General features: G+C 47.5%; 2 protein-coding genes across 14 annotated transcripts in view; one reads left to right on the forward strand and one right to left on the reverse strand.

The window, feature by feature from the left end:
• RELL1 (RELT like 1) overlaps positions 1 to 8,331 on the forward strand; it is a 76,523-nt gene extending 68,192 nt beyond the window's left edge. For 2 of the 4 annotated variants that reach the window (XM_059673591.1, XM_059673611.1), the window contains exon 7: positions 4,432 to 6,413. The gene's annotated coding sequence lies outside the window, so the exon portion shown is untranslated. Of the gene's footprint in view, positions 1 to 1,935; positions 2,086 to 4,431; positions 6,414 to 6,961 lie in introns of those variants that run through there. The other 2 variants (XR_009449792.1, XM_059673602.1) reach the window with 2 other exon arrangements.
• A 6,684-nt stretch (positions 8,332 to 15,015) lies between these two features.
• C1H4orf19 (chromosome 1 C4orf19 homolog) overlaps positions 15,016 to 26,492 on the reverse strand; it is a 70,222-nt gene continuing 58,745 nt past the window's right edge. For 3 of the 10 annotated variants that reach the window (XM_059673570.1, XM_059673533.1, XM_059673543.1), the window contains exons 3-5: positions 23,881 to 24,146; positions 18,522 to 18,575; positions 15,016 to 16,936 (exon numbers count right to left, since the gene is read on the reverse strand). In XM_059673570.1, coding sequence (XP_059529553.1) covers positions 16,030 to 16,936; positions 18,522 to 18,553 — 939 coding nt within the window. In that variant the 5' untranslated portion in view covers positions 18,554 to 18,575; positions 23,881 to 24,146 and the 3' untranslated portion in view covers positions 15,016 to 16,029. Of the gene's footprint in view, positions 16,937 to 18,521; positions 18,576 to 19,783; positions 19,845 to 21,838; positions 21,919 to 23,880; positions 24,147 to 26,492 lie in introns of those variants that run through there. The other 7 variants (XM_059673513.1, XM_059673497.1, XM_059673505.1 and 4 more) reach the window with 4 other exon arrangements.

Here is a 26,492-nt window from a genome sequence, read left to right on the forward strand (position 1 = left end):
TGATGTGATTTATAATAAGAATATGTATTTGGTCTTCATACCCAGTTCTGGCACAGAGCTAAGGAAAACCTTGATATTTCTAAGTGGTGAAGGCCAAAGAAGTCTTTTGTTGTGGTACTGAGGTCACTTTGTAAAGCCCCTAGGTAACCATGTGACTGGAGGGTTGGAATTTTCCTGTGTGTCCCCCCTCCACTCCCAGTCACACACACACACACACATGCACACACACACATACGTTGGAATTAAGTGCAGAATCCTTACAATACACAGAAGATGCAGTGTTCATTAACCATGAAAAATGCCCCACCTTACTGAATAAATACAAGCTGAAATGAGATCACCTTTTGCTTTTCTGTTGGGGAAGAGGAATGTTAACACTAGCAATGTGACGCTAGCAACCTGCAGAATCTGCAGTTTTTAATGTTTGAGCCAGTTCTAAAGTATGTGCTACTGATCATTCTGAGAGCGCTGACTTAAAGAGACTGCACAGATTAACACGTTAAGCCCCACGTCAGTCACTGGTGACTGACACTATACTTTTCGTCCAGAAGACAAAACAGGCTGGGCACTTAACATGTGAACCTAGGTTAGCATGGATCTGTTGTACTTTCTAAATAAACATGGAGCCTGGCCGGTGTGGCTCAGTGGTTGAGCATCAACCTATGAACCAGGAGGTCATGGTTCTATTCCTGGTCAGCGCACATCTGGGTTGTGGGCTCGATTCCCAGTGGGGGAATACGCAGGAGGCAGCCAATCAATGATTCTCTCTCATCATTGATGTTTCTATCTTTTTCTCCCTTTCCCTTCCTCTCTGAAATCAATAAAAATATTTTTTAAAAAATAAATAAGTAAACATGGAGCCTTTACTAAACTACAGAGGTATGAATATAAATTTATAAAACTTACCACAAAGTTTAGAGCAGAGCAAGACTGAAAGGACTGCAGACACCCACGGTGCCTTCTGGTGTCTCCGGTTGATCTCCACCCGGCAAAGTGACGGTCCGTGCAGGCGGCACTGCGGGGAGAGCCTGCGGTCCCGTGGGCAGTGCTTTCCACGAGAGACGGCCAGCACGTAACCCTAGTGCTGACCAGAGCCTGGCACGGAGGAGTTTGATCTTGCAGGTGACAGGTTACTGGTGAGAGATCACATCCTGTAGCTATAGGACTTGAGCGTGAATATTACTGCTGCAATTTTAGCTGTTTCTATAAATAACTTTCCCCATTTATGTTATTTAAAAGTGTTCTAGCAAATCCTCCAGCCAGCTAAGTGGTTCTGTAGGCCTGTATCTCTTAACTGCCGTACAGCTGCACTTTTGAACGGGGTGCCTGGTAGGTGCAGGTTACCTGTTGCTGTGGAGCCACGATGACTCCCCAGGGCGGGCCCTGCTGGCTGTTCCAGGTCCTGCGTTTCCTTCCTGTTGCCCCACAGGTGGGGGCGGAGAGGGGAGGGCCCCAGCAGATCTTGGAGACCCCTTGGGTGTCTGTGGTGCCTGGTGTGGCCTCCCGGTGTGGGGTGACTGTAACATTAGTGTGTGTGGCCTCGGGCATGCTGTGAGCCCATGAGCCTCGGTTTCCTCCTAGGAGAATGGCAGTGACACTGACTCCTGCAATCATTGGACAGATTGTCACTGAGTCCCCGGGGGCTTCCCCGGGGGCTTAGCAGGGCCCTGCCAGGCACAGGGAGCAGCTGCGAATGCCAGCTCCTGTGGTTACCAACCAGGCGGTACTTTCCTTCCTTCACACCTGCCCTTCGAGGGCTTAGTACTTACGTTTCTAGCGTCTTCAAACACTTTTGTCATTTTTAAAGGGACCAGATCCTTTTTTTCTAGAGAATTCTTTTTAACAAGGGAAATATATGTCTTAATCAAAAAGGTACAGAAGTTCCCTCTCCCTTATCTGAATTTTTACTTTTGAAGTGAGAGTCTGTCTCCTTAGCATGATGAAATCTCGTGCCGTCCTGCTCTGTTCTGCCCGGGACGTGAATCATCCCTCTGCCCAGCGTATTCCGCACCCCGCCCGTTAGTCACTCGGCAGTCATCTCCGCTACCAGAGCGACTGTCACGGTATCGCAGAGCTTGTGTTCAGGTAAACCTTTCTCCTCTTCCTGTGCCTCATCTCCAGATTGAACTTTATCATAGGGATGTGCATAGGGGAAACACATAGCTGTATATAGGGTTCAGTGCTCTCTGTGGTTTCAGGCACCCGCTGAGGGTCCTGGAACGGATTGCTCTGTGGATAAGGGGCGACTACTATATATGTGGCTTTGGTGGAATCATGCTTTATGTTTATAATTAGACTTGTGTAGCAAGCAATCAACTTTAAAGAAAAAAAGTGACCTCTTTATTCTTTCCAGGTAAGTCTTTAAATTTTTTTAAAGAAAAAATAAATATATATGTATGTATGTGTGTGTGTGTGTGTGTGTATAAATATAATTGATTTCAGAGAGAGAAAGGGAGGGAAAGATAGAAACATCAATGATGAGAGAATCATCGTGTGGCCGCCTCCTGCACGCCCCCTACTGGGGATCGAGCCTGCAGCCCTGGCATGTGCCCTGACTGGAATCAACCCTGACCTGGTTCATAAGTTGACGCTCAACCACTGAGACACACACCTGATGGGCAGATCACTCTTTGAGGTTCTACATTTCTGCCCATCAGTCTTCACGGGGGAATGGTCACACTTGGGTTTATGCATTGTCTTTTCAATATAAGGAAGTTGTGCTTAATTGCTTCCAGCTTGAGCATTCACTCATATGAGACTGTAATCACCAAAAGGAGGGGTCCGGCTTGTTAAATATGGCGGAGTCCCCTGATGGGAAATGTGCACAGTGGTGGGTGGAGCGATTGTCCTCCCTCCTGTCCACGGCTGCTGGCCTTCCCCGCGTTTACATCAGCCTAGTCATGGTTCTGACTGCTCTGAGACCCTGTGGAAGGCACCTTTGAACAGGAATGTGCTGTGGTAAAGAAATGCCGCTTTAAAGCCTGTGTTTGTTTATTAATATGGATATATTCACAACTGTAGCGTGAAACAAGAAGGAATTTAACACTGTGGACATGCATGTGACCCAGCCCCAGCGTAAGGCCACAGTTGGAACTTTATAAGCCACAGAGCACAGGGTGTCGTCCTGGTCAGACAGGGATTTAGCTGGAAATTGAGAGCTCTGTGCTGGTCACGTGCTGCCTGATAATCTGTGTGTGTTTGCAGAGAGAGAGAGAGAGAGAGAGAGAGAGAGAGCGCGAGAGAGCTCAGGACGGCGAGTCAGTGCTGAGCAGCTTGTAATAGAGCTTTTAAAAAGGTTATCTGCCCTCTCCCTCGTTTTTATTTGCTTAGTTCCTTGTATGAAGATGTTGAACAGCAATTCGTATTTTCCCTTCTTCTCTCAAAGACACTGTGTACAGTGCAACTTTAACCTGTCCCAGAGGCAGTGTGACGGTGGCCATGATCCAGAGAACTCGCCCTGGGGCATGTGCTGACTGCTTGGCTCTGTTAAGCACATACTTATATCACCTCTGTCAGACCCATTGCCCCACGAGGGGGTGCTGCAGGTCCACAGCTAGTCACGGGGTCTGGCTTCACATAGACCCACGTTCCTAGCCCAGCCCTCCGTCTTGCTCACCCACCCCCTTTAAGTTGGTCAAATCTGTGCAAAGAACTAGAAATGGGAAGTTGTCCTACTTGGGAATGAAAACTCTTACTGTGATGAAACATTATATTCTAGGCCTGACAGCCCTCACCCTTGACCTTGTTTTCCTTGATGCAAAAAAGTCTAGGTCTAAGGGAGCAGATGATAAAAGGAGACATAAAAATAGTTGACTACCAATGGTCCAATTTGAAGTTTTACTGGGAAAATTATCTCTTCTTTTTCTTTTAGGACCATTTTTTCTATTTTCTATTTTAGAAGAACTTAATACACTACAGAGCCCTCGAGGTTCAGGGCAGACCTAGGGTTGAGCAGGGTTTCTTGCCAGCGATCCCAGCCAAGCGGCCTGTGTACTCAAGAGGGACTCAGAGTTAACTCTGTGGGGAGGCCTGGGAAAGACACTCACCTGAAATCCGAGGCTCCCTGTGCTGAGCACGATCACGTGGCAGGTGTGGCTGAGGAGTTACCGGGCCGGGTCTCAGGAAGTGGCACCCGGCTCAGGGAGGAGGCTCACCTTAGAACTCACCTTAGACCAGACCGATACCCCTCGTCCACTGTGGCTCTCAAGTTCCTCTTTCTTCATTTAGAAAACCTTACAGTGAGGTCCTTTTGAACTGGTGGTGCTTACCTTTCTTCAGACGGAATTCTAGAAGAAGTGCAGTCGGGAGGAATGCCGTGGGAAGGGGCGAGTGGGTTACAGTGTCCCTGTGTGTTTAAATCTTCAGGCAGGTTAGTCTGTGATATTACGCTTGCCTCCTACAAAGCTTTACCTTTCTTGATTTCTCTTTTAGGAATGACTCTATTTGAAGAGTTCTAAGAGACTGAAAACTTACACGATACGAAGTTGTGCCCAAGGAATGTTTTTAATCTTTTGTACGATTTCTATCGTGGAATCTGCAGGCATACGGAAGAAAGCCAAAAAGGGAATATTGTTGTTCTGCTGAAGACAGAATTCAGTTGGCATTGAAACAAGTTTTGATTTAAAAAAGTCTCATGAGAAAATTATCACATTTCCAGGGAAGAAAAGAGCTCATTTTTTTATCTCCCCAATTGCCTTCAGCCACCACCCCATGGTGTATACACCACAGTTTTTTCCAGTATGATCACTCTGTACAGTGGACGTATTCGTGCAGTGCACAGTCTGAGCTGATGCTCTGTGTGTGTGTGTGTGTGTGTGTGTGCACGCACACATGTACTTTTGTTCCCCCAACGCTTCTATGTTACTACTGGTCGTAAGAAGATTCTCTTACAGTTTAACTGCTGCAGAAGATAAAGACGGCTCTGGTAGTGAAAGGTCCCTGAGGATAACCTAGTTGGCCCTGAGAAATGGATCCCCAAGAGGCCCTGGCGTCAGACTCTGGATGCTGAGACCGAGAATTCAGTGCTGACTCCTGCTACATCATGCCGCTCTTAGGTCACTTATAAAATATTGGGAAGTTTTGTGTTGTTTTTTTTTTTTAACGTGAGCTAAACAAGTCTTACTTAGTTTATTCAATAAAGGGGAAAGTGGTTTAAAGTCACAAAAACAAAAATATTCTTGTTTTGACAACCCAAGTCCAAATAAAAGGAAAAATCTCCACTTCTCATGCCAGACGGGCCGCGCTCCCCTGGCCATTTTCTTTATGCATTGCTGGTTCCATCTCGTAACTAATGCTCGTTATTTCAAAGAGTCGTGGTGGTTTTTCCCCTTTGGGCTTGGAAACCCTGCTTTTTTCTTTGCCTTAGGGTTTATGAAACACCTGGAAGAACTCAGAGGCCAAGATAGTGAATTTATGGTAGGTCTGGGCCAAAGCCTGGGAGGGTCCACTTCCAGGGAGAGCTCCCAGGGCCGCTGGATGCTTGCTCTATTTCAGAGGGAGAAAGCACATTTCTCACTTGACTCCCAGGAGGTGATTTCCATTAAAATGTATTTAAAGCATTTACTGTAAATATGCTCATTCCATTCTATTTCTGGCATCAGACTAAAGCTTCTAACCTTTTAAATGAATGGTAGGTTCAATTTCATGTGAATTTTTACTGACAACTGATTAAAAGGCGTACGTGCACACATACATCTACACAGTGGACTAGAGGAAGTCAGTGTGGAGGAAATTTCACTGAGGTCCAAAAAGTAGCAATACAGGAATTTTGGGGATGTGAATTAGTAAATATGTGTGAACTAGACCAATAGTTTTAGCTTTTTTTTTTTTTTTTTAAGAAAACATCATTTTTTGTTTGTTTGAAGAATACACTCTCAGAATGGTGAGGGATAATATGTAAGATATTCTTCAGCTTTAATTATTTTTTAACTTTATTCAGGTCAGAGCACTTTTTGTAATAGCAATACAACAGGCAGGAGAATACTCAAAAATATTTAAGATGATTGTATTTATACCAACAGTACATTTTAAATATTTTCTAATACTTGAGCAGTTTTTATCCATCTGCAAAATATGCCAAAAGTTACGCATTCAATATTTTCAACGCATAAGCTTTTTACTGGTTTCTATGATCTAATAAGAGCTCGAGTGTTCCCAACGCGAGTGATGTTTACAGGCCTGTGCTCTCCTCCCGCGAGGGACGGGGGTCCGCACAGACTGACCGTGCACAACACTAACGATGATGGACTGACTGCTGGTGTAAAGGAGTGGGTTGGCCGCCACCTCGATGTAAAAATTTGTAAAGGAAAATTTTCACCCTTATGAGTGTCAAGTGTATTTTTAACTGTCTGGTTTGTACTTCTACGACTTTTGTACTACCAAAGCAGAGTTAAAAATAAAAATGTTAAATACAGTGTGCTGCTTTTGAGTGATCCGATTGTTGGCGCCTTAAGTACAATGTGGGTGTGTACTTTATGGAGCTTAATATGACAGTGCCTAATTTCTTGCCTCTCATTTGGCTGGCTTTCCTCATTGGATTTACCGGCCATGGTAACACCATTCCTCACCCCGCCATAATGATTTTCTAAATTTGGAGATAGCCCTGGCCGGTGAGCAGTGGTTAAAGCATTGGCCTGCTCACCGAAGGGCCGTGGGTTCAATTCCCGGTCAAGTGCACGTACCTGGGATGCAGGTTCGATCCCGGGCCCCAGATGGAGCATGTGCTAGAGGCAACCAATCGATGTGTCTGTCTCACAGCGATGTCCCTCTCGCCTCTCTTCCTCTCCCTTCCTCCTTTCCACTCTGTCTCAGAAGGAATGGAAAAAATATCCTCAGGTGAGGATGAATCAAAAGGGGCCACTTGGGGGGAGGGGTTTCACTCTTAATCAGCCTTTTGACATCTCCAGCACAGGTGTAATGCAGAAGGTGGGGGGTGGTCACTGTTCTCTTCCGTCTTCCTCAGCTTGTCAGGGAGCAGGTGAGCAGTGGTCCCACGTGGAGACAGAACGCCAGCCCTGCAATGCCCACCTGAACCATGAGTGCAGCTCGCCCAACACGCACAGGGCCTGGGTGAATTTGCCAGGCGACTGTCCACGGCCGGGGATGTTCCTGCCCTTCCTTCTCAAGTCCATGTGATAGGTAGGCTCCCTCCACCCTAATACAGCCCTAACATGGAGGAACCCTGCCTTCCCTCCCACTGAGGGCAGGGGTGTCGGGGCCAGGAAGTGGGGTCCCACGATCCAGCTCTGGTTGCCGAGGGCTCAGCTGTGGTCAAAGGGGTCTCTGTTTTGCACCCGAGGTCATTGCCAGGTCCTGGGTCCTCTTCACCCTTTTGTCTGTGGGGCAGGTTGGGTCTACCCAGGGCTTCCTTTGTTCATTCCTCATCTTCCCGGGACTGTTCTTCAGGACTGTTCTCAGACCCCCCTGGGTGTTCCCTCATTGTAGCTCCAAGCAGTTGTAAGGACACCTGGGACTTCTTTGTGTCCCGCACTTTGTGGCGGCCCAGCTGGGGTCGCTGTCCACACCATCCCATTCAGATGGTGTCAGGCGGGAGGTCGTCGGCCTTGCAGAGCTGGCGCGCCCTCTGCTGGCCAAATGCAAGAACTGCACGGCTTCGTGGCCCTTTGTTGTGCTGTGTCTTCAACTGGAGCTCAGAAAGTACTCATGGTTATTTGCTGAGTAAATTAATAAAAGTCTACCTTTAAAAATGAAAGACTGTCCTTAACTACTTTATGGAAGTGAAAATTCAAGTTTGCGGTTTCCCTGCCCCGCTTTCTGACCCTGGCAGTTTCAGCCTTTCTCAGCAGAAAGCCCGGTTTCCTCCCCGGGAGCGGCATCCCTGCAGGTGTGAGCTGGGACCCGGTGGAAATGACCGAGCCGCGTGTGGGAGGAAGCGCACGCCCTGAAGCCGGTGCCGGAAGTGCGGTGACTGCGGGAAGCAGTGTGGTCTTCAGCAAGTAGCCCCGCCTTTGCTTTTGAGTTGAACCGCGGCGCTGCCGCTCACTGCTGTGTGATACCGGGAAAATTGCTTTACCTTTCGGAGCCGCACGTTCCTCGTCTGTACGATGACCTACCTCCCGGGGTTTTTAAAGATCAGAAACATGAGTGCACAGTGACGGTGCCCGCGGTGAGCCGCCTGGCCCCCCGGCTCAGCCATGCGTGGCGCTCAGAGAAGGTCTGTGTGCATCTGTCCCGCCGCGGGAGCCAGGTGGCCTGCGAAGTGGCCCAGCACACACACAGCTTTAGCCGAGAGTGGAGCTGAGTCAGCAACTTCTTGCTCTCAAGCTGAACCCTGAGGTTCACACAGGATCCACGGAAGAGGGGAGGGTCCATGTTTTGAGGGGTGAAAAAGTACCTTGTAAAGCACAGCGTAGGAATATAGTTAATAATACTGCCATCACCATGTATGGTGCCAGATGGGCACTGGAAATATCAGCAGGAACACTTTGTAAAGCATGTGATTGTCTAACTACTACGCTGTACACCTGAAACTAATACAAAATGACGTTGACTGTAAATTGTAATTGAAAAAAATCCTATCTAATAAAGATGGAATATGCAAATTGACCATAACCTCACAACAAAGATAGCGGGGCCCACAGCCAATAAGGAGGGAATATGCAAATTGACTCTACAAGGCGAGAGGCGGAAGGTGGCTCTGGCTGGAGTGAAGGCAGTGCTGGCAGCCAGGGGAAGGAAGGCCTATTCTTGCACAAATCTTCATGCATCGGGCCTCTAGTAAAAAATGCAAAAAAAAGAAAAGAAAAATAAGGATGAAGAGGCAGTGCATGCAGGGAGCAGCTGACAGGCCACCAGCCCAGCACCTCTCCCTTCTGCAAATGCCACCTACCTCCTTTGGAGAACCCTTCCTTCTTCTAGAACCCAGCCATGTGCCTTTCTTCCCCACTGCAGCCGACATGACCGAGGTGGGCACATGACCGGCCTGTGACCTGGCATATGACCCACCGGTGACCTGCCTGGTGGAGCCCCTCCTTGAGATGTTTGCCAACTGGAGCTGGAAAAAGTGTTCTATTTCTCTGGTGGCAAAAGCTACAGGCTCAGAGGCTCGTGGAGGCCAAGGTTCCTGCTATGTGGTTGGCAGCCGGTCTGAAGAAAGGAAGGGGCATGCAGAGGGAAGTGAGGCAGCCTGCTTGCTTTCAGGCCTCAGGCTCAGCTGCCCTTTGGAGTTTCCTGTGTTCCAGGGACATTCCTCTTTTGCTTTAACTAGTTTGGGTTGAGTTTCTATCACTTGCAACAACAACAACAAAAACCCATGACTAATGCAGTGACTCAGAAGGCATCACAGGGCCACCTGGGGCATCTGGCATCTGGCCCTACAGCTGTGGTGGCTCAGAGCTGCCTTGGATCTGCAGCCAGAGACCTGGCCGTGGTGTGGTTTCTGCTCTGAAATGCTTGTGCAAACCCTGTCTTTCCTTCCATGGCTCTCGATCTTTCCTTGATTTCCTGTGGTGGGGGGGCGGGGGGGGGGAGGGGGGATGATTCTAGCTCCTGTACGTTCACAGCTTTGGACATTCCGATGCTTCTGGCCACCTGTGACCTTAAAATCTTTGGATCTTAATCTTCTAACTACAGCGTGAAAGTGATATGTGCCTTGTAGAGTGGTTGTCACGGTTATGAGCTTGGGCGAGTCATGTACTTGGCCCAGGGCTGGGGACAGTTAGCGCCCATTCAGTGAGCTGCCTCAGAGCAGCCAAGCTCACACCCTCTTTAGCAAAAGAAATGATAGAACGATGGCAGTTTGGCCATTTGAGAGTTGGTGCTTGATGTTTCTGCCACGTTCACATTGCTTCATGTTTGAGGATGGACCTGGGGTGGGGGTACGGGCCCCAACTAACGTAGGAGGAAGCAGGTAGAAACGAGGACTGTAATCTACTGGGCCTGAGATTCCCCCAGCGCCAGGTCACAGACCTGAAGTGAGAGAATGATCTCATTGTCCTGATGTTGAATGGACCCAGATAGACAAGGTAAGGGGCAGGTTTCTGTTTGTTCTGGCTGTTGTTTATCTTATCACTCTCATGATAAGACATGAACTTAGTATAGCCATCTCAGCGGGTTTAAAGGAACTTGATTACTTTTTATCTGCAAATTAATCTAGCTCAGAAAGTTGGATAAATGCTCTTGGAATTGTAACATTATACCCAATGGCAAAATTCATGGGTTTGCCTATTATGGGTGAATATCTTAATGTTGACCAACACAAACAAACATCAAACAAAACCACCCCTCTGAAATAAGCCAGGCCTGCCAAGTCCAAAGTTCTGTCTTGCATTAGAAATGCGTTTCGTTTTATAAAAGCTTATCTGGGGCAAGGAAGGATACGTGAAGTAGATCGAGCAAATATTCATTTCAAACATTATGACTTAAAATTGTAACATAAATGGCTGTGTGTCCTATGATGGTCACGTCATAAAAATAATGAAAATAAATAACGAGAATTTTCAAATGTATTAAATTTGAAGTGCCCCCAAGATTTTTGTCTTGAGATGATTATGAATAATGTAGGTAGAAAAGCACATATCTAGTTTAGGAATTGTTTAATGTTATTAGGAGTGATTCAGAGAGCTTTGGTGGTCACAGCACTCAAAATTTAGTTAATAAAGAAAGTGTTAGGCCCTGGCCGGGTAGCTCAGTAGGTCAAAGCTTGTCCCATGGTTGTGGGTTTAATCCCCAGTCAGGGCACATACAAGAATCAACCAATGAATGCATCAATAAGTGAAGTTGATGTCTCTCCCTCTCTCTCTCTCTCTCTCTCTCTCTCTCTCTCTCTCTCTAAAAATCAATCAATAAAAATTGTTAGAAAGGAATATACAAAAAAATTGTTTTAAGTGATGAGTGCTACTCATAAAAAGGGGTCCAGTGTCAAATTATTTTTTACTGGGTAATAAAATGACACCAAACATCAATTAATTACCTCGTGCTGGGTATGTACTAATTACTTTATACTCTGTATCTCATATGTCTCATTACAGCCCCGAGGGAGGCATAGCCGTCACTTCTGCTTAACAGGTGACAAGCCCCAGGAAAGGAATCTCAAGCTACGTCACACTGTCTGTTCACGTGGCGAACATGGATAGCCCCTGGGCCCACCTCATGCTCGGTGGGATAAGAAGTCAATTATCATCACTGATAGTAGTAGTCTCAGAGATCTTACAGACAAGTTCTTGACTATAATCTTTAGATTCTTTATTACATTCCTCCTCAGAACCAGAAAAAACACACACCTTCTTTCCCAATTGATAATGCGTGTAACTTCTCTTTTCCAAAATTGAATGGTCCTTCTCTCCCTTGTTTTGTTTTCAAGTTCCCCCACCTGTCAGCTCTCAGAATTCATAACATGGTGATTGTTGCGTTCCCTGAAATGACGGAGACCACAGGCTCTCTCTTCTTGGATATTTCACATTTTGATTCAGCCCTTTTGTCTAATGGCAGCCTGGCTGTCTCCACAGGGAAGCTGTAATATGTATTCCTTCAAAGGACCAATTTGTTACTCAATCTGGGTTCAGTTGAGATCCTGACACTGGCTGGTTGTGTGACAGTAACTGAGCTAGCTTTTGAGCCTCCGTTGCCCCATCTGAGAAGTGGGGTAATCATACCATAACTCCCAGGGTCATGGTGGACCTATGTGAGATGATGCATTGAGCTCCATGCTTCACAAAGCCATGCTGGTTTTTAAAAAAGGTTAAGCTACTTTTGTACTCTTAAAAGCCAAAAACTATAACTTGGTGACCCCCAGAAATTATTGCTGAGTAAGATTTCTATATCACTAATTGTATTACTTGGAAAATTATTTTGAAATGTTCTTTGCCGATGTTTTTCTTGTAATAACTTCTTTCTCTTAGAAACTTTTAATTAAAATTAAAATTTTGTAACAGTCCTTGGTTTGTCTCCTGGCTCATGGTTGATGTCATGAAAATCTGGCTTCATAAATGGGCCCCTTTTAATTTTTTTTCTAAGCATCAACATTTAAGACAGAGAATGTTAGTTAATGAGATGAGACCATCAACCCTCTTTGACCCATGAAACCTTCCTTGTTTATTAAGTACCAAGGCTCACTCACACCATTCTCCATAGCCTTAGGACTATTTTAAAGCATGAAAAAGGAGGAAAATATTTTTCATTCTGGAAATGCAAAAATTTTTGTGGGATTTTTTTTAAGTTGGTAACTCATGTCATAAGAAAATTTTATGGTTTTGCTTATAAAGTAGCAAGATCCAGACTAAACAAATATTCCAATCAGCCTGTCCACCAACTGTTTTGCGGGTGTAAGTTTGGAATGTGTCGTTTTGATAAAGGGAGGTGAGTAAAATTCTTTGTCTACCTTTCGGTCTCTTGGTCATATTTTATCCTTGTTTTATATCAACTATTCCAAAGATGCTTAAAAGCAGAAAATATAGAAGCCTCCTAAAAATCAGACTCAAAGGGGGAGGAGAGGGTGCACAGGATCAGATCCAGGGTGAGGCAGAAAGAGGGAAGATGAATGGCCAGCACTACTGAGCCCAGACACATGGGTGAGCGCTGAGAAGCCTCAAATTCCCTTCGTTCTATGGGGGAGCTGGTTAGACAGAACAATGTGCTACTGTCTACCGTGGAAACCAGGAGAAAGGATTGACTTTCACATTGTTATAATAGTTCAACTTCCTCCCGTACAAAGTGAAATACCACTTCTTAGCTCAAGAAGCCTATACGTAATATCGAAAAAAATCTTCAATCTAAGTCAAGCTCTAAGTTATGCGTATATGCATACAGGTCTTTGATTGATATGCATAACCCATGGACACAGACAATAGGCTGCTGAAGACCGGGGGCAGGGGATAGGGGCAGGCTGGAGGATGTCAAAGGGATTAAAAAGGGGACATATGTAATACTTTCAACAATAGAAAACTATCTTTTAAAAAATCAAGCTTTTATGGTAAATACCCATTTAGTGCGGCTTGCGGAGATCAGGGACTGTGTGTGGTGTCCACTTCTCATCTTGGCCAGGGCCTGACATTCACAGTGCGTCTGAGCTTTCACATGGTCCAGAACGTTCTGGACAGGCTCACGCCTGTGGGCATACTTTCTGATCGGCCGCGGCACCGGCTCCAGAAGGAAGACACTGGACACCTCGGCAGCTGCTAGACAACCCGGCGGATAAAGCTAAGGCTGCAATGTCTTTTCAACCTAAAGATCTTGACTTCCTCTGACAGCCTCTGGTGGAGTCTAGACATGGGGGCAAAGACAAAAGGGGCCAGGATTGCTTAAAAAACAACCACCAAAACACTTGAAATTCTTGGTCATCTGTTAACCTTTTCAAGCAATTGTTTTGCAGATAAAGAACATTTAACACTTAGCAGGGTTGTTAGTCACAGCGAAATATCGACAGCAGCCCTGAAATGGAAAATTAGGTACATATGCGGAAGTGTGTTTCTGTGCAAGGGAAAGAGGCCTCCCCTGCCCCCTCTCATCTGAGTTTCCTTCCTTTAGCCTTCTGATAGAGATGCCAGGGGAGAGCCGAGACAGATGTAGCTGCCCAGGCCTCCTTCCCCTGAACCAAAGGCGTAACCCCCTTCTGTGTTATACTAAATGCCAATACAATGTTAACTTCTTGCAAACCGGCTCTATCCCAGGCTCGTGTGCTTTGAAGACCTGGTGTGCAAAGACTGTAGGCTGGCCGCCTCAAAACTCAAAGTCCATTACCCCTTTCTCCGTGATTGGATCCTGAATGTCTTAGGGAAAGCCCTGCACACAAGCTAGAAAGATAAGTTTCCTTGGCCTTTCTTGCAGCTAGATGTGGCCAAATGGCTGACGCTGACCAATGAGGAATAAGTAGAAAGGCTGGATTATACTTCTGGGAGGTCCTTAGTAGACAGGGAGTGAACCATGTCAGAATGACTGTCCTTATTCTCTTTTCTACATGGAAAGCAACCAGCAGCCATTATGGACCACACAGTGGTCTCGAGAAGGAAGCCAAGATGATAGAAGGAGCATGTGTCACTGATACCGTGGAATGCCCTACCAGCCCGAAATGCTATCTCCAGACTTTTGACATAAGAGGTTAATAAAGCTCTGTCTTTATAAGCCATTTCTCACATGCAGCGGGACCTAATCCCAGCAGATGCACGCGAGAAATTGTTGAAGGAACCTCTCTGAAATATTATGCATTTGGTGTACTAAATACAATAGCAAACACAGGCATTAATGATGCCAACAGTTTATCTTTTAGGGGTTCTGACTAACCTTGTATGTAGAGGTGGCTTGTCACCAAACAAACCCAGGGCAATGTATGTCTTTATTTCTTAGGGTACCGTCCTTAAAGATGCTGGGAGGCTCAGAAATCATGTTTTATGTTAAATAACTACCAAAATGCATGAGGACATTGTGTATACTTCACTGTATTAACATTTTCAGTTGTGAGGATGTAAATATTTGTTTAACGGAGGTGTTTAACTAAGAAGACTTACTTTACCAAGTGCCTACTGTTTGCCAGGCATTGTGCTAAACATTGCATAACCTTGTGTCATCTTTGCAGGTACAGATTATTCTCATCTCACTTAACAGATAGGCAAATAGAAGGGATAAATTACTTGCCCAAGGTCACATTGCAAGGTCAAAATTCAGACCACGGTCAGTCAGATTCCAGAACCTGTTATGAAATACCAAACTAAAGCATCTCCATGTTTATATTTTTCTAGATAGTCTTGACCATCCTATGTATTCTCCATCGAGCCATGTCTGAATGGCTGTACTTGTTTTTGTAAATTAGAAGGTGAAAACCCTGAGAGGGCTCATTTGTCCTTTAGGCACAGGTAGTCATGTTGTCAAGAGTCTGAATGAACCTCAAGGACAGAGAGAGCCAGAGCCATTCTCAGCAAAGTAACCCGTTCTCCTCCTCAAGTGTGATTTAGAAGTCTGGCTCTTTAAATTGAAAAACAAACGCACAAACAACAACCATCAAAGGTCATTGACACTCCATCTGGGAATATTAGAAGCGCCACTGAATCAATACAGGCAACCACATAGGTTGTTATATTTTAATCAGAATCAGGCATTAAATGGCATAAAATACTCTATATATCTCTTCACTGTTCCAAATCTCATAAACTTCAAACCCAAATATGACATAAGGAGTTTCAACAATTATTTTGACCAGCCTCCCCAATCCCAAAGGAGATTAAAAAGTAATATAAAAAAGTTAAGGTCAAGGTGCCTTAATATCACAGCCAATGACTAACCATTGTTTAGCTCCTCCCTCAGTGCCACTGAGCTTACCTCCTGTCAAACAAGTGGTTAGTTACTAGTTCCCTGGGTGATTGTCCCTGAATGCAGGCCATGCTCTGGCCACACAGTAGGCACTTTAAGTGGGGTAGTTACCTCTTCGAGCTTGGGGCCAACGTTTGGCTCTCAAAGGCAAGATGAAGAATTGACAGTCAAGCCCTGGCCGGCGAGGCTCTGTGGCTGGCTGCGCATTGAAGGTTCACAGGTTCTATTCCCTCTCAAGGGCATGCACCTGGGTTGCAGGTTGGATCCTGGCCCTGCCAGGGGCCTGCAGGAGGCAACCAATGGATGTGTCTCACATTGATGTCTCTCTCCCACTCTCTCTTTCCCCCACGTTCACTCTTTTTAAAAATCAATGGAACACATATCTCCGGGTGAGGATTAACAAAAACAACGACAGTCAAACAGACTGTTCCGGGAGTCTGCTCTGGGGCGAAGCGCCGGGATTTCAGAGAATTCTCCAGCACAGCTGCACCAGATGTTGTGGGGACTCTGGGGGGTGCCGAAGAGGCTCATTTCCAGGCAGCGGCACCATGGCCCACTCTGCTTTTCGTTCCAGTGTCCTGAGTGATGGGCCACCCACAGGGGCGCTCTCAATATTTAAGGAGCGGGCACGGGCACTCCGTCATCAGCACGAGGCTGGCTGTAAACAACAGGCAGGGCTGCACCGCCGCTGCGGACTCAGCTCAGCTCTGCGGAGCAATCACACCCAACGCCGCTGTGACACCAGCTCCACTGCACGCGCCAATCCCTCCCCTAATCCACGTCGTCCACGTCTTCCCCCGCCGTGGCCGCTTCCAAAGCCGCCAGGGCCTCCGCCACCTCGGCGTCTTCCTCCTCCGCCTCCCCGCTCGCGTCTCCTGGGGTGCGGTGGGCGTCCTCCCACCCGTTCCTCCCATCGGCCACCGGCGCGGCCCGGGCGGGGTCCTCTTCTTTAAAGTGGACGCTCAGGACCTCCGCGGCCACTGCCCCGTTTAAGGAATCCCAGCGTCGCTTCCCCGGGAAGGAGAAGGGCAGGTTCAAGCCCTGCTCCTCCGCGCGCTCCTCCTGGGGATGGCCCTGGAAAACCTCTTTTTCTTCGTGATCCACGTCGTCGCCAGCCGAGCCCCGGTGTGGAGGGTAGTCCGGGGCTGGTATCTGGGGGACATGGTCCGGCACGTCCACCGTAGGACCCTCAGCCTCGGAAGAAACTCTGGAGTCTCCATTCCCCACGACTCCCGTCTCTCCCGAGGCCGGCAGCGCACAGTCCGTTTCCCTGGCGCCCCCTCTTTCGAGGAAGGGGTGAGCTGGGGGCACGCTGTTGGCGGTACTGGCCCAGGAACCTGTGCCACCCTGGGAGGGCCCAGGATCTCCTGGGGGCGGCAGGGCAGCCGCGGGCCCAATGCCATTGACGGCACCACCAGTCTTCTCCGCACAGGGCTCCCCTCCCGTGTCCCCTGGAGGGTGCGGCCCCTGGGGAGGCCAGCCGGGCTCCTGTGGCCCAGCTCTCCGGCTTCTGCTCCCCGTCCTCCTCAAGCCCTCCCGCTGAAGGTCATTTTTATGCACCAGGACTTCGCTGCTCTGTTTGTCTTTTAATTTAACAGTGTCCTCTTCCTCCAACTTGCAGCTGCTCACTTCGTTGACATAGCCGGGGGAGGGCACTTGAACGGGATCGAAGAGATAGCTGGGGGAGGGGAGAATAATGAGGGTCAGTCAGGTGGATTAACTTTATTTGTTCATGACTTTATTAATCACTAACTTCCATTATTAATAATCTCTACTATAGGCTCTGCTTCTCTTCCTGTTAATTTCTGTTTAGTTACTTATGTAAGCCTATATGTGTGTCTAAATCAAATAGATATAGTTGGCATAAAAGTGTTCTGCCACTGGAAATAGATCTTAAGAAAAGATTCAAAAGAGGGTGGGAAGAAGGTTCAGAACAAAGTTCATGGAATTTAAAAACAAGCAAAAAAAGTAAATAGAAAATAAAATAAATGTGCAGAATCAGGAAAATAACTGGTTACGTATTGAGGGTACATCTCCTCAATGGAATATTATGCAGTCATCAAAAGGATAAATATGAAGTCTGGACTAGCATGAAAGATACGTATAATAAATACTAGAGGCCTGGTGCATGAAATTAGTATGGGGGGGTCCCCTCAGCCCAGCCTGTACCCCCCTCTCCAATCCAGGACCCCTTGGGAGATGTTCGACTGCCAGTTTAGGCCAGATCCCAGGGATCCGGCCTAAACCGGCAGTCGGATATCCCTCTCACAATCCTGGACCGCTGGCTCCTAATTGCTCACCTGCCTGCCTGCCTGATCTCCCCTCACTGCCTCTGTGTGCCGGCCTGATCGCCCCTAACTGCCCCCCTGCTGGCCTGGTCACCCCTAACTTCCCTCCCCTGCAGGCCTGGTCTCCCCCAACTGCCACCCCCACTGCTGGCCTGGTTGTCCTCAACTGCCACCACCTCCCCTTCCCCTGCTGTCCTGGTCACCCCTCACGGCACCCCCACTGGCCTGGTCGCCCCACGCAGCCTGCTGTTCATTCATTTGGATCGTCCCTCACTAACCCCCTGCCAGCCTGGTCATAGGCAGCCATCTTGTGAGGGCATGAGGGTTAATTTGCATATTATGTCTTTATTATATCGGATTGTTGGTTAAGTGTAAGATCACATTATGATTACAGTGGAGTAACATTTACATATGTATGTGTTGTGTATATACTTACATATGGATAAAAATATATATGTATATGTAGATAGATATGGAATAGAACTATAACAACACATAAATTTGTTAAGGAAGCAAAATCATTAGTTAATTTTTCCCCCTTTGTTTTATAGAGAATTCTGTTCTTATTACGCACATTCTGGGATAGAATCTGGAAAAAATTAAAAGCACATATGTGACTAGGGCGATTTATTTTCAGTGAGGCCACTTCAGGCGTCCTCCAAAACTGAAGCTTTGCTTTGCATTACTCCCTGGAGAAATGTAAATTCAGCCCAAACCAAATTCAGACTCAGAGAATGACGGAGTTCCCAACATCTCTGAGAAGGGAACAACAACAAAAAAAGGTTTTGGTATCTAGGCCACATGTGCTCTTAAATGACATCAAAGCAATTCCAAATTCTTAATTTCTTGGCAATGCTGGTCAAGCCCCAACGAGATAAATGCAGAATCAACGCAAGGTCTTTCAGAGGGCCTCCATGGAAATCGTGAATTCCTCCATTCGAATGAGGTATTCCCCCCCCCCCCCCGCAAATTTACCTTTGTATCATTTTACAGCACCTGCACCCCATCTGGATTATTTTTTGTTATCATCTGGAAAAGAAAACATGAAAGGGAGAAAACACAGTGAATAACATTCTAATATCAATTAGGTTTGCTTTTTCTTTCCTAACTACTCACAAGTTAGTGGAGTCACAGTTTTTGGCAGAAAGGTAACATGTGGGCCAGGGAGGCACTAGAATGCCTATATGTATCGGAAATCACCGATTCCGAGCTCTCAAACATTTATTGATACTTGTCTCTGTGCCAAACCCTTTCCCCCACCCTGGGAGTTCCGTATGCCATTTGCATTTTGCAAATGAGGAAATACTGGTTGAAGAACGCTGGGGAGAGAAAGGCGGGACTGAAAGGATCTGTGCGTTTTCTATTCCACTGCCTTCTTTGGGGGACACGGGAGCCTAACCAGGGGCAGCAGGAGGTGTCGGAGAGAAGGGAGGTGTCCATACCGGGGATTAGCTCCTCAAGTATTCAAGGACTTCAGGATGAGGCAGCTGACCCATGTGTTCCATGTTAGGGACCCGAGGAGGTGAGAGCCGGGTCATCATCACCAGCTTCACCTGACGCACCTGCTCCTGCTCTGCCCTTCCCAGCGCTGGGCTGATTCTGGCCACAATTTGTGGACTCCATTCTTGCAGGTCAAGTGGGCTTCCTGGTGGCAGGTGGACTGAGTCTGTGCTTCTTTCATTTCTCACCTGCCCACTGTCTCTTGCCTTTTCCCAAGGTGGCATTTTTTGCCCTGCACATTGCCCTCTGAATAAAACCTTCTCTGCATGGGAAACAGACTACATTGTTCTGGTCTTTCCTTTGAGTCATTCTCCATTTTTAATATTTGCGACCTTCTCAAAGACAGGCTAAAGCCCTCGTCCCTCTGTGTCCACAGGGCGCGTGCACTTGAAACAGAGAGAGATCCCTCGCTGTTGATGGGGTTACTGCCTCCCCTGGTCTCTCTCCTTCCTCCAGGGTGCTGCTTCACAAGCCTTTACCCACAGAGAAAACACCTGGTGTTTTCTGAATTCACAGACTGGCTGGCTGGTTACAAGGGACTAGGTTGACACTGATAAGTCAAATCCACAAATAACCCCCGATGGAGCTAAAAATGCCCCACCCCCAAAACAGCCACATCCTACCCTCTGCAACTGGTGAATGCTACCTCATATGACCAAAACCAACCAACCAACCAAACAAACAAATCTTTGCGGGTGTGATCACAGATTTGAGATGGGGAGAGTGGCCTGGCTTACCTGGTTCAGAGCCCAGCTCTGCCTCTTACTGGCTTGTGACTTAGGGCCTCAGCTATTTCATCTGTGAATGGGGATAACAATATACTAGCACGTGGTGTTGCCGGGGAGTATACAAGTGAATATTCATACTAAGCATATGCTTATTATTCAGCTCTGTTTGGATACAGCATGCTTAAAAAAAAAAAAAAAGATGAAGGCCTTCCACCTAAGGAAGATGTAATCTAGCCATGACATACACACATGCACAACAGCCTTAATAGTATCAAGTAAGGCTTGTTTCTGGCATAAGAGGCAAATGGTATATTTCTACCAACGTGGCACCAACTGAAAGACCCAAACCCCAGTGCAACAGGGGATCGACGGGCAGAGAAACCACTGGGAGCTTAGCCAGCGAGTACGTGTGTACAAGCTTTTCCTCCTTCAAAGCTCTCAGTTAAATTACCCCAGGGTTTGTTTCCGGCCCCTGCTCCCCCTTCATGCCCATTTTCTGCTAATATTTCATATACTAGAGGCACGGTGCATGGAATTTGTGCACGTTGTGTGTGTGTGTGTGTGTGTGTGTGTGTGTGTGTGTATGCGCGCGCGTGTCCCTCCGCCCAGCCTGCACCCTCTCCAATCTGGGACTCCTCGAGGGCAGTCGGACATCCCTCTCACAATCCAGGACTGCTGGCTCCCAACCTCTCGCCTGCCTGCCAGCCTGATTGCCCCTAACTGCTTCTGCCTGCCAGCCTGATCACCCCTAACCACTCCTCTGCCAGCCTGATCAATGCCTAACTGTTCCCCTGCTGGCCCGATTGCCCCAATTGCCCTCCTCTGCTGGCTTGGTCGCCCCTAACTGCCCTCCCCTGCTGGCCTGGTTGCCCACAACTGCCCTCCCCTGCAGGCCTGGTTCCCCCCAACTGTCCTCTCCTGCAGGCCTGGTCACCCCAACTGCCCTCCTCTGCTGGCCTTGGACCCCCCCAACTGTCCTCCCCTGCTGGCCTGGTCACCCCTAACTGCCCTCCCCTGCAGGCTTGGTCCCTCCCAACTGCCCTCCCCTGCTGGTCTGATTGCCCACAACTGCCCTCCCCTGCTGGCCTGATTGCTCACAACTGCCCTCCCCTGCTGGCCATCTTGTGTCCACATGGGGGCGGCCATCTTGTGTGTTGGAGTGATGGTCAATTTGCATATTACTGCTTTATTATATAGGATTAGCTGGACAAATGGCATGAAAAGTACCACGTGCACCTCCTGTCCTCCACCAACTCCTGTCCTCCCCTCTCACCCCTTCCCATCCACACCCTGCTCTAAAATCCTGCCCATCCATGCTAGCACTACCTTTGTTTATCTTGGTCTCTATTTAAAAAAAAAAATCAGCCAGGAAAGGGGGCCAAAGAACAAACAAACAAACAAAAAAAGAAAACCTCAAAGAAAAAGAAAAAAAGAAAGGTTTTTACGTGTTTGAGAGAGGGCAGACCATGGAAGAGAATAACGTACTGAAAAATGTCAGGGAGGTCAACTTTAGGATGGTGAGTTTAAGCGTTGTCCAGAGGGAGGTTTCCTTCTGAGGAGGAAGGAAGGAAGGAAGACAGAGGCACGTCTTGAGTGACACCCTGTGTTCCCCGCGACGTGGAGACTGACTGGGGTCCACCTTGGGGAGCCCTGGCCCGGCTGGGTCTGTCCCACCCTCTGCTGCGGTGGCCGTGGCCACATAAGCAACGTGCACAGAGATGCAATGACTGCTGAGATTTACCGGCCCAACGAGAGAGCCAGCACCTCCGTTTCTTACAGAATTTACACGTCATCACCTGTGGCTGTCAAGACCCCCTCTCACTCCCTCAGGAAAACCACAGGATCTATATTTTCCTTCAAAACCACCTAATTGTGAAGGATGTTTCAATGACTGTCCCCATTTGGGATCAAATTTCCAGTTTGGCTTCTCCTCCCACTTCCCCCTCTAGGGCATACCGCCTGGGCTTCCTGCAGACCTGGCCCCGTGCCCAAGGGCCATGCTCTGAGCCTCTCCCAAGCTCAGTGTGCACGGCCTCTGCCTGGTTACAGGGTCTGCCCGCTCACCTCACCCCTGTTCTCCTTCCCCAGCGACATTCCTTCTCCCAGTGAGACCAGCTCCAGCGTCCAAGGCTGTGTGACGGCTGATGAAAGGGGTGGGACTAACGTATTGACAGCCGAGCCCTGCCTGCCCTATCGACAATGATTTGTCCTTATCTGATGATTCCTAATAGCAAATCCAATTTCTTTCTCTTTCCATGTCACCCACATCTATATCTTGCTTTTAGGAAGGCGTCCTCCCATTGCAGGGTGCAAAAAGGAACACCCATTACCTGCGTGATCCGTGGATGCAAATGGGAAAAACACTCCAAGAGTCAGACTGAGCTAAAAGCGGGCGGACTGTCTGCTTTCCCTGCCCCCCTTGGACGACAGCGAGCTCACAGGTGAGAAGTCAGTTGTCAGGTGCCCTTTATGCCTGAGCAGGGTGGAAATGTGCTTTCTCTTTGGAGTAGAAAAAAGCAACAGAGAAGCAAAGGGCAGATCCTTCCTGTTTACACAGGGGAAGAGCAAACACCATTAGGGTGTCCGTTGGTGCTGGCACCTGCCCACTCCTGGAGTCCGTGTTGGGGGCTGACTCCGTCCTGCGTTTGGTGTGGACGTTAAACAGTCCGGTGCTTGAAGATGAACTAGACAATGTCCCATCTGTTACTAGCAAGTCTCCTTGCTGGAAAACCCTGTTTCCTAAGGGGGAGAGGGTGGAGGCGGGAAGAAGGGACAAGAGGGGAGAGCCACCAGTTTGCTAACCAGACAGAAATTGACTGGAAATTCACCAGGAAGTGAAGGGAATATAGGAAAAGGCTCCCCCAGTCAGAAAGGACTGCCTGTATAGGTTAGCTATTAGTATTAAATCAATGTTCATTTCCTGATTTGAATCATTGTACTTGGGGGGGGGGGATATATAAGAAAGTGACCCTGTTCTTAAGAAATACACAGTAAAATAAAGTATTTATGGGATCTGTAACTTGTTAAAATGATTCCGGAAAAAAATGTGTGTGTGTGTGTGTGTGTGTGTGTGTGTGTAGAAACAAAGAATAAACTCAGTGTGGAAAATGGCAACATTTGGGGACTCTGGTTACAGGGTTTGTGTGGGGATTCTTTTATTTTTAACTTAAATAATTTTATTATAAAATTTTATATGAAGCAACATTCATAAACAGAACTAAGACAGTAGATAAGCTTGTTGAAGTCCCACAGACCTTTCTGAGTGTAGCTGTCATTCTGAGCATTTACTGAAGACCTGCCCTCAAACGGCAGTCCCAGGACTAGGCCTGGAAGGCACAGTATCCTAGTTCCTGGCCTCTGGCTGCCCCCTATAAAGAGGGAATTAGCGTCTAGTGCTGGGGTGTCATCAGCTGTCTGCTGCCCTGCTAAACACAGGCTCCTCACAGGCAATGCCCAACCCAGCGCGAGGCCAGCTCACTAAGGAGCACCTCATATTGTTATTCAAACAAAGCGATGACTGGTAAGTGTCATGTGCCCATGAGTGAGTGGCCCATATGGAATTTTTGACGTTATTATTCCTGTAGAGAGTTTACTTTCCTATGGTCAAATCTCACACTGCCCTGTGGCCCAAAAGGAAAAGCCACGTGCAAGAGCCGAGAGAGAGGGAGGGGAGGAACCCTGGAAACAGCCGGAAACAGCCGAACCTCCCGCGTGTGATCCCAAGGTCAAGGATGTTCCGCGTCAGGGGTTCCGCTCAGCCAGCTTTCAAAGCAGCTGCTGGGAAGTGGTTAGAGTTTATCGGAGCTGAAGTGCTTGGAAGAGAGACAGATTAAAATCAAACATGGAAAGTACAGCTCCGTGTTGAAAACCCAACTTGCCAATGTTTATAGAAAATAGTCGGGATCCCAGGTCACCTGGTCAGCAGGTGAAGTCGACAAATATTTAGCGAGCCGGTTCTGGATGCTGAGCTCTCAGACTCGAAGGGGAATGAATGAAAATAACTACCAGGTGCTCCAGAAAAGAGGAAAGACTGCCTGCCCCCCTTCACAGCCGGCGCCGAATCTCCAGTTGGAAAAGGAAGATACAGTCTTGACTCCCCAACCTACTTCCTCAGCAGAGCCGGTCCCTCCTTTCCCGGCAGGCTTTGCAAACTCGCCTGGCCACGTTTCCTGCTGTGTTTCCCTTTATCCTAAAGAGGCTGAGCTTCATTGATTGTGAGAAACCCGGAGACTCTACGGAGCCCTTTATTATCAACATCAAACGGTCCATTTATGCACTCGCGGTAGCCGATGTCTACCACACAGGTGTTAGCATCACCTAGAACTGGGCTTGATGGGCTATCAGCATGCAGGGATGTGTTTGTAGGTCCCCCCTAAAAAAGGGGGTTCCTTGGTCAAGTAGGTTTGGGCACAGCAGAGAATAGGGATGAACACATTCATAGTTATGAACAGGAACTCTTTCACTCTGCCTAACCTAGCACTTCCCCAAATTATGTGAGCACAGACCTTTGCTTTTCCCACAAAACACTATTAACAACCAACACAACTTGTGTTTTGTGGAACATGTTGGGGAAAACAACTGTCAGGATGACAGTCCTAATCATCTGGTGGAGTCCTGGGCTCTAAGCTAATATGTAATGTGTTTGGGTGAACGCAGCCCCTAAAGTCTGTGCCGGGTGTAGGACATGCGGGTCCTGGCAACAGCTCTGTCACCAACCGCGGGAGGTGGGGAAGCTGTTGACTCTCTGGATTCCTACCTGAATATATTTTATTGATTTTTTACAGAAAGGAAGGGAGAGGGATAGAGAGTTAGAAACATCGATCAGCTGCCTCCCGCACACCTCGTACTGGGGATGAGCCGCAATCAAGGTACATGCCCTTGATGGGAATCGAACCTGGGACCCTTCAGTCCGCAGGCTGACGCTCTATCCACTGAGTCAAACCAGTTAGGGCCTGCCTGTTTCTTTATCTGCAAAAGGAGTCCACGGCACCAGGGTTTTCTTGTGAATCGATTCTAGTAATCTCAACAGCGACTCAGGAAGAAGGGAACTCAGCCTGGAGTACAGTTACCTCATTGAGTCCTGAGAACTCCATTGCCAGGGAGGCACTGACATGACCTTTTACAGGTGGGAACCCCGCTCAACGGGTTGTCAACACTCCATTGCGCTGCCGTTGAGGTGTGTTGGGTCCCAAGTCCACACTCACCCAACCCGACCCATGATCTCGACTGACAGCAGAAAGCTCCCCTCAACTCCCCCCTCCCCCGGCCCATCTCCTCTGGAACTGTGTCCCACACCCTTGAGCCCGAGGTGGAGAGAGAGTGGGTGTCATGGCAAGGTCCCTGGGAGGGATGAGGACCCAGATCAGGGCACCCTGTGGAGTGGGGGTAGATGTGTGGGGTGGGATGGCATTTACATGAACATTTGGGGAGATCCATCACACCACACAGGCAGTACAGCAGACTGGCTACATGAACAATGTTGAGTTGTGGGTTCCAGTTCTGCCTTCACCTCTTATCAGCTTTGTGAGCTCTGGGTAAATTTCTTAGCCTCTGTGAGCATCAGTTGTCTAATCTGAAAAGCGGGACTGATAACAGTTCCTGTTTGTCAGGATTACTTGGAACATTAAAGGAGATGAAAGTATGTAAGGCATTTACTGTAAATGTCTGGCACACTGCCAGGGCTTATTAATAACTATAATAAGTAGTTTAAATCTGAGTATTGACTGTGCATCAAGTACTGTTTTAAGAACTTCCATGTATTCATTCACTTTAACTTAACCCTTTTAGGTGGAAACCAGTATTTTATGGCTAAGTAAATGGATATAAAAGTTAGGAAGTGGTACAGTGTGGTTATTATTAGCACTGTGGATATTGTATTCATTAGCAATATTTCCTGATTATATAATATGTAACTACGTCTATTATATAATATTTCCTATTGTATTACTATCACCTGTCTTGGTAGGTTGTTTTCTGAGTCCACTGGATTATGCAATAAAAAGCAGGTAGATGTGGTTTTATCTATTCACCACCAGATGGCAGTATATAGTGGTTATTTAATCTATGGCAAGCATGCCAAACTCAGAGGCTAACACGGGCCAAATAAACAAGGTGTAAGTTTACGTGGGCCGCAAAAAAACCCCAAAAGCTCCAATTTTCATAGAAACGTAGGTTTATTTTGAAAAGTATAGTATAAAAAAAAAGAACAAGAGCAGTGATAAAATCAATGTTTTCTTCCTGACACTTGGCATCCCTTCTCCGCTACTATCTTTCCTGCTTCGGGGGAAATCTTGTTCGCAGTGATTACTTTCAAAACTGACCCAAGGTGAATGTCAGTAATTCTGGATCTGACAGGAGACCTATTTCCTTTCATAATTGTAAATAACTGCTCACACCGTTATATTGGCTGGGCCGCGAAAATATTTGTCGTGGGCCGCATGCGGCCCGCAGGTCGCGAGTTTGACATGCTTGATCTACGGTAATTTCAAGAGAGGGACTTTGTAAGGGAAAGGTCTCAGAAACACGAGAATCAGGGCACAGTGTAGGTGTTCTGCCACGTAGTAAAGTTAGGGAGGGAGTGACATGGTAAATATTTGAGACAATTAGTGTCTCCTGTAAGCTGGCCATGAGGTTTATTCGGTCGTCTGGCCAGACCACCGTGGGGTCAAAGGCTCCTGCAATTCTATTTAGGCCTCTTTTAATGCAATGACTGCTCATC

The sequence above is a fragment of the Myotis daubentonii genome, chromosome 1 (genome assembly GCF_963259705.1).
Source record: "Myotis daubentonii chromosome 1, mMyoDau2.1, whole genome shotgun sequence".
NCBI classification, from domain to species: Eukaryota; Metazoa; Chordata; class Mammalia; order Chiroptera; family Vespertilionidae; genus Myotis; species Myotis daubentonii.